General features: G+C 44.2%; 1 protein-coding gene across 1 annotated transcript in view; it reads left to right on the forward strand.

Moving 5' to 3' along the window:
- Positions 1-1,451: 1,451 nt before the first annotated feature.
- The window catches only part of dgkq (diacylglycerol kinase theta), a 37,838-nt gene continuing 25,417 nt past the window's right edge, over positions 1,452-13,872 (forward strand). Inside the window, exons 1-4 of the mRNA XM_003447645.5 lie at positions 1,452-3,037; positions 7,937-8,016; positions 12,545-12,644; positions 12,742-12,827. Of these exons, the coding sequence (XP_003447693.1) occupies positions 2,812-3,037; positions 7,937-8,016; positions 12,545-12,644; positions 12,742-12,827 (492 nt within the window). The 5' untranslated portion in view covers positions 1,452-2,811. The remainder of the gene's footprint in view (positions 3,038-7,936; positions 8,017-12,544; positions 12,645-12,741; positions 12,828-13,872) is intronic.

Genomic DNA, 13,872 nt, shown 5'->3' on the forward strand with positions numbered 1-13,872 from the left:
TCACCACTTGAGCTGACAGGCATGTCTTTGGACTGTGGACTGTGTGGGGATGCCTGGATTCAAACCCACAGCATTCTTGCTGAGAGGCAATACAGTAACCTCTCCACTAGAGGGCAGAGTATCAAAATTAATTTCAGCAGTTTCGTGACAATTGAGAGAAATTGTAGAGGAAGTCCTTTTAACACACTGTGGTCAAAGTTTATAGGTTCAGGCGTATCTGATCAGATGGACGTGATTAAAAAACCCAGAATCATCCTGTTTACACTGTAGTTTTTAATCCTCAGGCACTCAGTAAATGCTCACACAGAGCTCCACTGCAGCCATGTTTCATGTTTCAGGTAAGTTCATGGACAAAACCAGTAACAGTCGAGGATTAACACTAATTTACATATGCTCGATTTCTGGCTCATGGTCAGAGGCTGACCATGAATTCTGGAGCCAGGAACCAAAAGAGGAAATATCTGTTTAGTTTGAATGCATGCAAATTCATTATGAAGGGGTTTTTTTCCCCCTCCCATTACTTCTGCCGTCTAACTATGAACTCAGGAGCAAAGCAGAGTTTACTGACTCTCAGCTGTCAGTCAGAACTGCAATGAATCATCTCAATAAATAGTCTTTTTTCTTTGGTCTTTATTATTTTATTTGTTGCATTTAGTATTTATTGTGTTTTACTAAAGTAACAACACAAACCCAGTACTCTATAAAGGAACACATAGATTGGAGCTTCTATTGAGATCAGCCCAGTTTTTCTTCATTTAAAAGACACTTCTTCCTTTGGCCAGGATCCATCTCTCCATCAAGAGTCAGTTCATTTAGGATGGGAGTCATCACCTCCTTCCTCTGCTACAGTTATTCCAACTAAGCAAACGTACACAACCCACAAAATAAAAGATTTACTTTAAAATATTAAAGTAAATGCACTCCCGTTTTCAGCAATGCATATTCCACCATATAAGATTTTCATATCTTTAGTACCTTTACTGCAGTGTAATGTCATTTAGAGTAAACACCTTGAATGAAAAGTGCTCCAGAGTGTTGTCCTCGTGTCTTTTTAAAGCAGTGCCTTGCCTGCTGTCATTTGGAATCTTGCACTTGTTCTACAAAAGCATGAGAATTTGCTGAGAGCAAAGAGAGGAAAGATGCACACAGACAGAGATTCTCTGATGTATTTGTGAGATTACTAAGATGTTGGCTTCTTTTACAAATCAACTGAATTTAAGTAAACCACCTTAAACTGAAAGAGAGAATCTCTCACCAACTGAGTCTTTTAAATGTGAAAATGGTCTACAACCAGCTCAGAATATTTAACTATACGTTTCATTTGATTTGACTTAAAAAAGATTAAACTCTTATTTTGGTAAGTAACCAGATGTAACTGCTGAAAATGACAAACGGTTACCTTTTGCCACCGCTGTGACTTTATGAAGCAGTGCAGTACACTGCAGCCTTTATTATTTTGTTCTATAATATTTTCCGTGATTCTCTAAATCTTGACTTTTGTGTTCACCCTGCAGCTTCTTTACTTTAACTTTAAAACTTTTGCACCACATCAAATCGGATGTTTCCGAATCAAGCCTTCAGTGAGGAGACACTGAGGCCGAAATTTGATCACAGACTTTCACTTCGCATGTTTCGTTCTCATGAACTACTCAACGTGAAAGACTGAGGAAGAGAGTAAAGAAAAAGAGGAAGGAAAAAAACAACAGGAGGAAGGAAATGCAATAAGAAATAAATGCGTTTAGGAAACCGTCATTCAGTGAGACGTGGAAGAGCCTCGGTGATGAGGAGATAGGGAGGAAGCGAAGGAGACTAGGGAAGGGGATGAAGCGCAGGGAGGAGGAGTAAATCAGTGTTGGAGACTGACGCGGAAGAAGAATCAGCCTCGGAAAAGGAAGAAGAAACCCGAAATGAAAGCAGCCCCCCCGTCAGGGGGACTTCACACTTGTTGATTATCGTCGGTCTCCAGTACTGAGGCGCCTTTTGGACTTCTTTTCGACCGATTTGTCGTGTCTTTCTGCGGGCTTGGACCGGCTGTTTTTGGCTGGCTGAGTGATCGCTGAGACTGAAAAGATCACCCATCCATTTCACAGACTTCACGCTGCTGCGGACACACTCGGCATCCAGTTCTGCACGATCGATATTTCATCATTTATTCATCCACCTTCCTTAGCAGGGAGCTTCGGGGAAGTGGCCGAGCAGGGCGCCCTGTCCTCCGCGCTGCGCCGCTGGGTGGCACCGCTGTCTCCGGGCGGAGGGTCTTTCTGATCGCGGGCATCGAGAGCAGCAGACGCCGTCGAAAAGGATCGAAAATCCAACATTAATCTCTCACTGGAACAGCTGTCGTGTATTTTGGGAGAGTGGCTGGTCGATAAATGTCCAGGGAGTTTGTTTTTTAATGAGTCTGGGAGGCGGGATTCGCAGGCAGCACACCGACCTCGGCGCCCTTTCCGCCGGGCAGCACCGCTGGCTCCAGCCGGTGCGATGACCGACCCTCCACGGGGCGACACCGACGTCACAATCGCCATAAACTGACCTCGTTTGGATCACAGAGCCGTGAACTGGTGGCCTGTTGTGTGTTTTAAGACCTGAATAATTATATTCCAGAGCGAGGGGGAAAGTCCAGGACACACACCGAGCACGGCGCCCTTTGCCGGGCTGCGCCGCTGTGTTCGGCCCGGTGGGATGTCTCTTCACTACGGGTGAACTACTTCCTACAAATCCAGCCCTTTTGGCACCAGGGGTTACTGCTGTTGAAACCCGTTTTGTTGTCCTGCTGTTGGGAAGTTTTTATAAGAGGGCGGGCAGGAGGACATGGCGGACTCCGGCCGGCCCAGACCGGCGGACCCTGATGCCGCAGAGAGCCGGACAGCGAGCCCGCTGGCCGGGAAGAAGAGGGCGCAGCAGTCTCCCGGACTCCGGTCTAAGTACCAGAGCTCTGCACCGGGTCACTGCTTCAAGAAAGTCACCCTGACCAAACCCACCTTCTGCCACAGCTGCAGCGACTTCATCTGGGGGATCATCGGCTTCTTGTGTGAAGGTAAGACAGATGCTTTATTTATTTATCGGGGTCATTACTTATGCACGAGATCAAAGTTCAGCTCGTGAGCTTCGCAAGCGCACATCCGGTTCTCCCCGCGGGAACCGAACCAAGCCTGAGCTGAGGTGTGTTTAACAACATGACGCACGACCTGAACCCGACTTACACCGATACCTGCCCCGGACACGGAGCTGATCCGCCTGAGGAGGCCAGGCTGGATCCCAGGCTGGCTGGATCCCAGACCGACGTCAGGCTGCAGCTGGAAACTTTTACAGGATAATGTGTGGTTGCACTAAAAGTCTGTCTGCATGCACCAAAACATGCAACATCTGCAGTTAACCAACACAGACAAGGGCCCATGTGTTCCCTTTTTAACTTTCCTGTTCATTTGCCTCCTCCTTTCCTTCTCCTTGCCTCCTCTTTTCCTTTCCTTTCGACACATCTTAATCATGAATTGGGAGGAGAATCAGAGAGAGTACATCCAGCACACCAACACACTTCAGTCTGCCCAGTAACACACTGGTTTTGCATAGTGTGTATGTGTGTGCACGTAAGTGTGTGTGCATGTCTAAAGGAGGCGTAAAGTGTCTGTGCCACAATTGGAGCTTCAGTCAAGTCGTGATTTACTTCCTGTGGTTGTCATGGCAACAGGAGACTGGCAGGGATGTTGGTTGTTGGAGGAGTGTGAGTGTGTGTGTGTATTTGTGCGTCTGTGTGTGAGTGAGAGCAGAGACCATCCTCTTCATCACAAGCAGCATCAGATGCATTAAAATGTGCAGCAGCGCTTCTGCTCGCTTACGTAACGTTTCTTCTTTAAGCCGTCACTTGGATTAACACAAAGCAGTGATGTCATCAAATTGCCTCGTCCGCCGCCGCGTTGTTAAAAGCCCATTTTCATGTTTCCGAAGCTTCAGTCATGGGAGCAGATTCACTCAGGCGCTGCCTCGAAGGTTCCTTCACACATCTGTGTACCTCTGCAATGACCCTGTTGACTTGCCTTCATTCGTTCAGCAGGCGCTCTCATCGTGTCACTTTAAATTTTACAAAGAAATTTGTGACAGGCTTATAAAACACAGTCAACCCCCAGCATAAAGAGTTCCTGGAGTGTAAAGTACCAGCATCTGCAGCGTCTGCAGCAGCTGGAACAACTGGAACGCTGCTCCCGTCTGGCTCTGTTTAGTTTTTCTATGTAGCTTTACATGATCCACAGTTCAAAATAATCCCTATTTATCCCAAACTCGCACTCAAACATGCTATTTTAGATCCTGTCTCTTTAAGGCCCTTTCCTGTCTTCTGAATGGCCAGCTTCAAGAAACCTGGTAAGGGGCAGCACCCTGTGCTACTGAGCTGTCCGGCCGCCACTGACAGTATTTTAAAAAGAAACGCTAAAGCTTTACCTTTATTTAACAGGTGAACGAGTGGACTCTGACCTCCATAGGCTTTAGTATAGAGGTCACAAGGTCACGAGGTCAATCAGGTGAGCTACAGCGGCACCTTGGAGATGACTTCTTAAACCTGCATTTGTTTTAATGGCCAGCCAGGAGGGGGCGGGGCTGCGTGACAATCACAGTGATGGCGTGCAATCGAGTGAATAAGACGTCAGTCACATAAGCTTGGAGAGCGGTGGAGTGGTTGATGGCTGAAGCCTCAGTCACACAGGGCTGCAGACCAATCAGTGACCCCTTGGCAACCACCTGTTGCTAGGGAAAAACATGTATTCTCCGACCAGTTGGTCCAAAGCCTGGCTGTGATTGCTTTGGTTGCGACGATATTGCTGCAGTCACTGTTTGACGGACCTGTGCATAAACACTGTCCAGCTGCTCAGGAGCAGGAAACTGGAAACTGTGAACACAGGAAACACGGGCTGTTTACCTTCAGAATAAAAGCTCACCTTTTCAAACATGTTGGCTTCAGCACTGAGGCGCAACTTTAATTTCTGTTTACTGCCGCTCGGCATGTAGTTGGCGAGCGTTTGCAGACGGACGTGAAACCTGTTGGCAACCACACAAATCATCCAGCTTCACCCAGCACAGGCCAGCAACCTCCAGGAGTCGCCGCCAGCCAGTCACTGAATGCACGTTTCCATAACAACCAGTGGTCTTATCACATCCAGGGTCATTATAAATAATTAAAGTTGAAATGAAATAACATTTTAGTTGAGTAAAATTTAAACAAACGTAGAGGACCTCTTCGTATCTGTTTGGGAAAAAAAAAACTCTGTAGACGTTTAAGGAAATTGATGCTTGGCTCCTTTGACCTTTAACCTCAGTGGACTCTTTCCTGATGAGTTTGTTGTCTCAGTCACTGTTTTCAACTTTTATTGAATAAAACATGAAGTTCATTTTGTAAAGTGGGGTCCCATCAGAGTCAGAGAGCAGGATGCGTGTGGTTTACTCGGTTTCTCAGTCACATCTACCCCTCGCTTGCCACAACCAGTTTCAAAACATCAAGATGGCTGTAGAACAGGACTTCACCAACCGAAGGGTGATGTCACAATGGCGACATCCATGTTATATACCATATATGTCCGTTTACGGCTGTGACTGCAGCAGGTGGCTGAATGAGTGAGCTAAAAGCAGAAAAAACAAAGTGAGCACTGAGCACAAAGGGCAGCCTGGATTACTGTACATACACTGAGCTCATTATGAGAAACTGTGTGTAATGGGAACGGCCACTGCTGGGACAGGAGTACAGATCAGAATAGACCCTGTTTTGGTATCTCGGTGAAAACACGGGGCCGCGACGGCGGCTGTTCTTTTGTGACCAGAGCTGCTGCACGTGCTTATCACGCACTGCTGTAATTTATATGTTTCCAGCGGCAGCACCACCAGGAGCCATGAGCACCGACTTCTTATAAAAGACGGCTGCAGCCACCATGACGTCACACGCAGGTTTGCACGCAGCATTCAGGGGCCTAAACTTTGACCTTTTGGCTGCTACCATGTTAGTTTGTTGGAAAAAGATAGAAAAGCTATAAAAGAGCAGGACACTGATGAAACGTTCAGGCTGCAGAAGGTTTTTTTTTTTGTGTGTCTGTCCAACATTTCAAACTCTAGATTGATTTAAAATCCGTCAGTGAAGCTGCAGGAAGCAGAGAGCGACTGTCTGATAAGATTCAAGTATGAACGTTTGGATTGACATTATCATCAAAAATTCATTCAAACTGCTCATCATCAAACACATTAAACTTGGCTCTGAGTTTTAGCTGTGATATCAGTCATTACTGAGTCACCGGCTGTGAGAAGCCGCCTTCATCGGGCCTGTTAATGGCGCGCCGGCTGGAGCTCCTGGACAGGAAAAACCTGACTGATCTCCTCTGGCCTCGGTCTGCCTCTCTGTGCATGTTGGTGTGCACAGACGTGCTTGCCTGCAGCAGGCTTTTATTGTTCAAACTGGCCAGAGTGAACATTTGAGGTTTACCACAGTGTGACAGAACAGGCAACAACACGCACACTCACTAAATGTCATTTCAGCACACACAGTCAGAGCAGACGAGGTGCAAACGCAGCCAGCAGTCATCCAGCTGACAGCTTCCTTTCTTCTTCCAAACACGTTTTTATTGTTCGCTCTCACAGTGTCACGGCTCCACGCCGCTTCTCTTCCACCGGGCGCTCGAGTGGAAGCGTTCTTATCTGAGTGCTGCAGGGCTGGGGGGTGGATGGGCGGGTGGAGTATTGGAAGTAAAAGCAGCAAGAACAGATCGAAGGTTTCTCCTTTTGTTTAACTCCGTTTAACTTGGCTGAATTTGGAGGCAAATCCAAGTCAGTACCTGACCTCCTCAGAATCAGCTGATTTTTTTTATGTGCAATATCTTATTTAATAAAGCCACGCAAAGGTTTACCCTCATACTGTGAGTATTTTCAGAGTCGCGGGCCTGTGAGGGACACAGAGGGTCCAGATTTGATGATTTTTAATTGTTTTCTGCATTTTTGAGCTCTCATAACTTCATAACATCAGGAGATATCCACGAGGTTATTTGAGGCCTGAAAAACAAATTTAAGCTGGGTAAAAAAACCAAATCAACTTTTTACTGATGGGAATCACCAGACACCCCACGATGGGACATTATCACTGTACGATTGCAATACTGTCAGTTATTTTTTTTGCTTTAAAAATTGTGAAGCACAAACAGACCGAGTTTATAGAAGGACCGAGGTCGCCGTCCTGTTTTTAGCTGCTCTGAATTCAGACTTGTCTTCGTCGAGCTCAGCGTGTCCAGCTTTGGATGGTTTTTCAGTTGTGGCAGTTTGACGTAAGGCTATCTCAGGACACTGGTGCATGAGACGAGCCCTCTTGGTTGTAGTTTTATCATTTGGTGTCCATCTACCCACACAATATGACAAAATATCACGATACTGTGCTGATTTTTTTTTTTTTTTTTTACTTTCTACCCACTCCAAGCGTCACAATCTGAAGACAAAATCAGTTTTTTGTTCGGTGCCGCTTTGTCTGACAGTGAGCATCAGTATCGTATCATAGTTTCAATAAAAGCCGCCAGTTTAACGTCAGGCAGAGGAACAGAAATGTCTGAGCTGCTTTCTGAAAACCCCCCGAGGAGTGCTGGAGGTAACGTCAGCTGTAATGAATTAAGAAAATCGTGCTCGAGGTGAAAGTGATGGTTTGCAAAATTGCACTGAAACTCTTTGAATCTGTACCTTTTTAATTCATGCTGTGCTTTTTGTTTTTTTTTACCTGTTTGTGCGACGGCTGTATTTGTGTTAATGCCTGCTGCACACACGGTCAGTTTACCACAGAAACACTGTGAGTAAACTGAGATGCAGAGATTCACGTATAAATGCAAAATATCATAAGAAAAAGCATCTCTTTAAGAACAACTCAGAAAGCCGAGAAACCCCGACAGTGTTAATGGTCTCTGACTGTGCTCCTCTGTCTCCTCAGTGTGTAACTTCATGTGTCATGAAAAATGCCTGAAGACACTGCGGAAGGTGTGTTCCTCCATGACTCCGTCTCTGGTCCAGGTGGGTATCCAACATACGCTCATGCTCCAAACTCCAAATGAACCAAAATGCGTCACTATAGACACGGGACAATGTTGGTCCGATGTGTCTGGAGCGGGAGCAACAAGAGTAAAAACAGGAGGAAGGTGCTGTGTGAGAAAACAGAGAATTTACGTTGATTTCACTGCTAGTTACTAGTCCGTACAGACATTTGCACATCTATAAAACCTTCCTGCATTGAGAATACAAAGCAAACATTGCTACAGGATGTTTTCTGTAACATACACGTGGTAGTTGGTTCGGTTTGGAACCGCACCGAGACCATCTTCTCCAAAATGTCTCAGTGTGGTTGTTTTGGTTCGCACCTGATTTAAACAGACTAAACACTGCAGGTGAGGAAACACCTTTGCTTTAATCTCTGGACCCCAATCCGGGAGCCAATGGGATGAAGGCAGGGATCCCCAGACGTGATGGGATGGGGCTTATTTTTACACCTTGCAGGGCTGAACTTCTGTAGGCATTACCCGTCAGAGAACGAGGATGCAAACACAATCAGATCAGACATCAGCCGGCCTTTAACCGACCAGCTCCCCGGTCCAAATGCAATTATGCTGATGTGCTCAGCTGAGAGTCTGGTGCATTTACTTCTAGCAAGTAGGCGCCATGTGCCTGCACACTACACCCATGCATCCACCCACATCTAAACCACACAGAATATTTCCAGTAACATGAAAGCATCTGAAGAGGACTATTTCCTGCTCGTTGTTGCATGTGAGGAAAACTGGAGAATATTCCAGTCTGATTCTCACAAATGTGTCCTGCAAAGTTCAGCTGCGAAAGTGGCTTTATTGGATCCCTCTAAGTGAGAATTGACTTTTTATGTAATTGTGCAAACAGGAGACTAAATCACACTGTAAGCCACAATAAGACTAATAAGCTGATGTTTACACGGTATACTTAACCACTACAGCGTAGAGTAAGTTAGGATCTTTGGCTTTGTGTTCACAGCTAAAAGAAAAGTTCAAATATTTATTTAAACTAACAAATAAACAGTAATTTAATATTTCACAATAAGGATTTCTAGCAGTCCATGTTTTTTCAGTCCGCACACTCAAGTTCTATGGTTCAGAGTCTCTTCAGTTCAGGTGTGTGGAGTGTGTATGTGTGTGTGTGTGTGTGTGTATAGTGTTTATTGTTAGCAGTACTGTCCAGGTAGTGTGTTGTATTGAGCGCTCATAAGCTAATCTGTCCAGAAGCAATGCAGTTTCACTTGTAAGTAGGCTGGAAACTTTCCTGCATCACAGGTGGATTAATTTGTCTTACTCACACAATTTCATTTGTGTTAACTCACATTTTCTCGATTGTGAACAGCAGCCACACGAATCCAGCACTTACTGAATTGCGAGAATGCAACTCATTGCTACAAAACGTGGTTGCAATATAATTTATACAAAGACTGCTTGTACAGTACATTAAACTTGCTTCCTAGCTTACTTAGTACTTAGAGTAGGAACGAAGGAAGTACTTCTAAGCTCACAAGTAAAGAAATAAAAAAATAATACAGCACTTAAAAGAAAACAAATAGAATTTACACACTTGGCTAACAGGACTTAGCTAGCTGTTAGCATTTAGCTAACAGGTAGCTTGTTATGCTAATTATCCTTAAAAATAAAAACAGAGGTATATCTGGATCAAAACAAAAAGTGTTCTCATTTACCAACAAGCAGAAGAGTAAAAGCCAACTTTGTTTCTTCAACCATAACTTTTTAATCAGGACTAAAGAAAAAAACTCCAAGTGAGTTGCTCCAAGCAGCGTAACTAGCATCAACGTTGTTCTCCTGCGCAACCCAAATTCACAAGCACCACACGGTGTCATAGTGCCAACTGCTTGCATTCCTTGAGTTAATTTTATGGGGCAATTTTATGTGGGTTAGGGTTGAAACAAAATGCTTATTTTCAAGTCCGGACCTGAATCTCTCACAATCCACCAGATCACCTGTCCACTCTTTAAGTATGCCTGTCATTGTCTCAGGATCTAAGTGACATTCAGAGCCCTCAAAGAGTCTGTTTATTGTAGATACAGAACAGTTTAGAAACCAAAGCAGAGCCTGGCTTTAGCTTCTGCTGTGAACTTTATCGCTCTGTATTATAAGAAATGAAAAGCTGCAGAGACTTCATTGCACTGAAACAAGTGGATAATTGTGCTTCCAGTGAAGGTGACATTATAGAAATGGCCCAGGGTGAGTGAACAAACTCTACCCAGCAGAACAAACCAGACATAATCAGCCAACAAAGTTATAAAATGAAAGCAGCAGACCTGCTTTGTTCTGCCAGCTTCACAGTTTGCTCTCCAGCCCTTCTTTTTATTGTCTCCTTCACTTTTGCCGCCTCGCTGAAACGCTCCACACGCGCCGACACGATGTTTATCGATCAGCACAGCACTGATCACTGAGCTTGACTAACTGCTGCACCGATCAATAGCCCGGCAATAAACACAAGCAGGCAGCAGCAGCGGTCTTTTCTCCTCACCTGCTTTTAATGTGAAATATCCTCAGGCTCCTTATTATTGCTCAGGCAGCTCTTGGGTCAGGTTTAACTAAAGAGCGTTCAGTATTTCTACCCTCCGACCTGACAAGCAGCTGCTCCATTATAAGCACAAAAACAGCGCGGCACAAAAAGAAGCAAACAAAACACAAATGGAAAACAACAACTCAGAGTGTGGTCTGTGTGGTGCTTCAGGTAACATACTTTCACTAGACACACTGAAGTGTGATCCAGGAAGTCCAGTTTGGAGGTTTGTTAGACACCAAAACACTCAGCTTACAGAAACACACGAATTATGATGGACAGTTCCCAGATTATTATTACAGAAACCAAAACGTCAAGGCAGCAGGGCCCCTCAGAGGTTTCCTACATGACAAGTGTTGAACTAAACAGTAAAATATTAGCAATATCACCAACAATAACAGCAATAATATCAACAATAACAAAAATATCAATAACAGCAATGTCAACATCAACATTATCATCACGATCTTCTTATGGCCTCTGATAGTCGACTTGTGTCTGTGCTCAGTGCAGTGTTTGATGTTACTGGTCACAACATTTTAATGAAGAAATTAGAATACACAATTAGTATTAAAGGAAATGCACTATACTGGTTTGAATTGTATTTATGGGATACTTCCCAGAATTTTGCATGCAAATTTTGTTGAGAGATTTCCTCACTCACAAAAGGTTCTGTGCTGAAGCCAAACTTTTTACTTTATACATGCTTCCCTAATGTAATAGTATTAGAAAACTATATATTTCTATGTAGATGATAACCAGTTATATTCATCTATGATATCTGACACAAGTCAATTAGTTACTACTACAGGGACGTCTTAAAGACATGAAGGTCTGGATGACCTTATATATTTGGGTAAAACTGTCCTTCTAACAGTCCTGGTTCTGTTTGAGGTTCTCTTCCTGAGAAAGGCGCTATTGCATAAAACTGAACTTGTATTTCTCTCGATAATAAAATCTCGAACAGTAGAAATGTGCCATAGGAGAGTAACAGAAATGTGGTTGTACGTACATTTGGTACAAGTTTTAGATCATCTAAATTAGCATAACAAAATAACATGGTATCATCTGCGTATAACTTTACATAACAGTGTCATCAATATAAAAACTGGAAAAACAACTGAACCCATAACTGAGCCTTGTGGGACACCGTTAAGCATTAGTTATCATTAATGTCTCTGACGTCTCTTCCCAGCTCCACGGCTTTTCAGGGGCAAAAGTTTAAATAAAGCCCCCCAAAAAAGAAATATATAAACATCAATGTGCACACACTAATATTAAGATAATGTGTAAGTAAATGATTACAGCACATTCGTGGAGTAGAATTCAAACTTAATGTAAATACACTGTGAGCTGCCATACGGCTGCATTCACTTCTGGGGTGTTGGATGTGTTGCAGCCGCAGGCCTTCACAGGACTCTGCCCCTCATGTTTGAATGTTATCTTCTTACATAACCTGTCATGCTGCTTCAGTGGTGGCTCATTATAAATAAAGGATTTGGAAAAATGCAAAACTATAACAGATCCCTTTGTCCTGACGGTCTCTTTATTCATTATAAACATTTCCACCGGGTCATTACAGTAAAGTACACAAGCGACACTGAGCGAGGAGCATTAAAGTGAAGGAAAAACAGAGCAATAAAATGCATTTAATCATTTCTTTTTAAGAAATGAGGAGAGGTCATTGGATCAAACATGGCAATTACAACAACAAAAAATAACAGCTATGATATTTACAGCAATATCTGTAAGTCAACATAAAAACTGCAGCCAACAGCTGTATTTTGATGGGGACTATTTTCATCAGAGGAGCAATACAGATTTACGGACTGTTTGGAGCAGCAGGAGCAATGTGCTGTTTTGTTTTTGGGGTTTTGTTTTTTAATTAAGCTCTACATTCATGGACGGCCAATAGGCTGGAGGCTCAGTGTTGCGTTTACTTTGTCTGTTTGTTAACATACATTACTGCTGCCCCCTGCAGGTGCCGGTGGCTCACTGCTTCGGTCCGGCCGGTCAGAAGAAACGTTTCTGCTGCGTCTGCAGGAAACAAACAGAGGGAAGCACGGCGCTGCGCTGCGAAGGTCAGACCAGCACCATCACCAATTAGACCAGTGGATTAAATCTCATTAGTGATTTTTTTTTTATTAGCGTGTGTGTGTTTGCGTGTGTGTGTTTCAGTGTGTGAGCTGCATGTCCACGCCGACTGCGCCATCTTCACCTGTGCCGACTGTCGCAGCTGCCACCTGGACGGGATTCTGGAGCAGGTTCGCTTTAAAAAATATCTGTATAAATATAAAGTGTTTCCAACAGTAAGCTGGACTCAAACTACGGAGGCCAATGCTACAGTTTTCTGTCTGACCTCATGGGGGCGCTACTGCCTCATGTTGTGCCTAAACTCGCACACAGTGACACAGAAATGTCACTGAAGATGAGGAGTTACTTTGTGACATTCACAGTCGGATCATAAAAGGGCTGAACCAGAGAAGTTAAGTCAGTTTGGTTAACAAACGGGCTCTTCTTACCTAGCACAGAGATGCTGTGTTAAGGCCGTGTGTTATGTTGTAATGCACAAAAACACCACCAGAGGGCAGGCGCTATAGGTGGAAGATGCAGCTGAGCTCAGCGAGCTGTGAAACATGACTGCTGAAAGTAGTTTAGACTCCAGCTACGTGATCCACCAGTGAGCCGTGTGGCACATCGATCGCTTTAATAATTACTTTAGGTAGTTTAATAGTTTATTGTGATCCCTCACATCCATAGCTATGAAGACTTTATTGTAGATTTTATTGTATTTCTTTTTAAAATACTGACTTTGTTAGAAGTAACACAAGGCCTCTGAATTTATTCTCTTATATAGTACCTGCTGCTCTCTGGCGCTAGCTGAACCCTCAGCGTCCACTCATCTCGCGGTTTTGGTTGGTGCTTGTGCAAACCTGAAACTGTGTCTAACTCAGTTAAAAACACAAACAGGAAATAAAGCAGTCGTGGTGGTCGTTTCAAAGCGTCCTGCATCAGTGTTCTCCATCTCTGTGCTCCTGCAGTGAGCGATCACTGAAACGTGCTGCAATGACCTTGTCTCTCACGTTTCATCCCAGATGTGCCGGCCTCGCCATGCATGCGAGGTTACCAAAAAAAGACGGGCACATGGCAGGGGTGCGCTGTCCTCCGGCATCTGTGACATCATTTTTTGTGACAACAATGAAAACTATCAGTCACTCCTTGAATTGAAGAGCAGGATCTTGAGAAAGTTCATGCATCAGTATTTTCCACTAAAGAAGAGGGAAGTGTCACCAAATGTAGACTTTGCGA

Source organism: Oreochromis niloticus, linkage group LG2, assembly GCF_001858045.2.
Source record: "Oreochromis niloticus isolate F11D_XX linkage group LG2, O_niloticus_UMD_NMBU, whole genome shotgun sequence".
NCBI lineage: Eukaryota > Metazoa > Chordata > Actinopteri > Cichliformes > Cichlidae > Oreochromis > Oreochromis niloticus.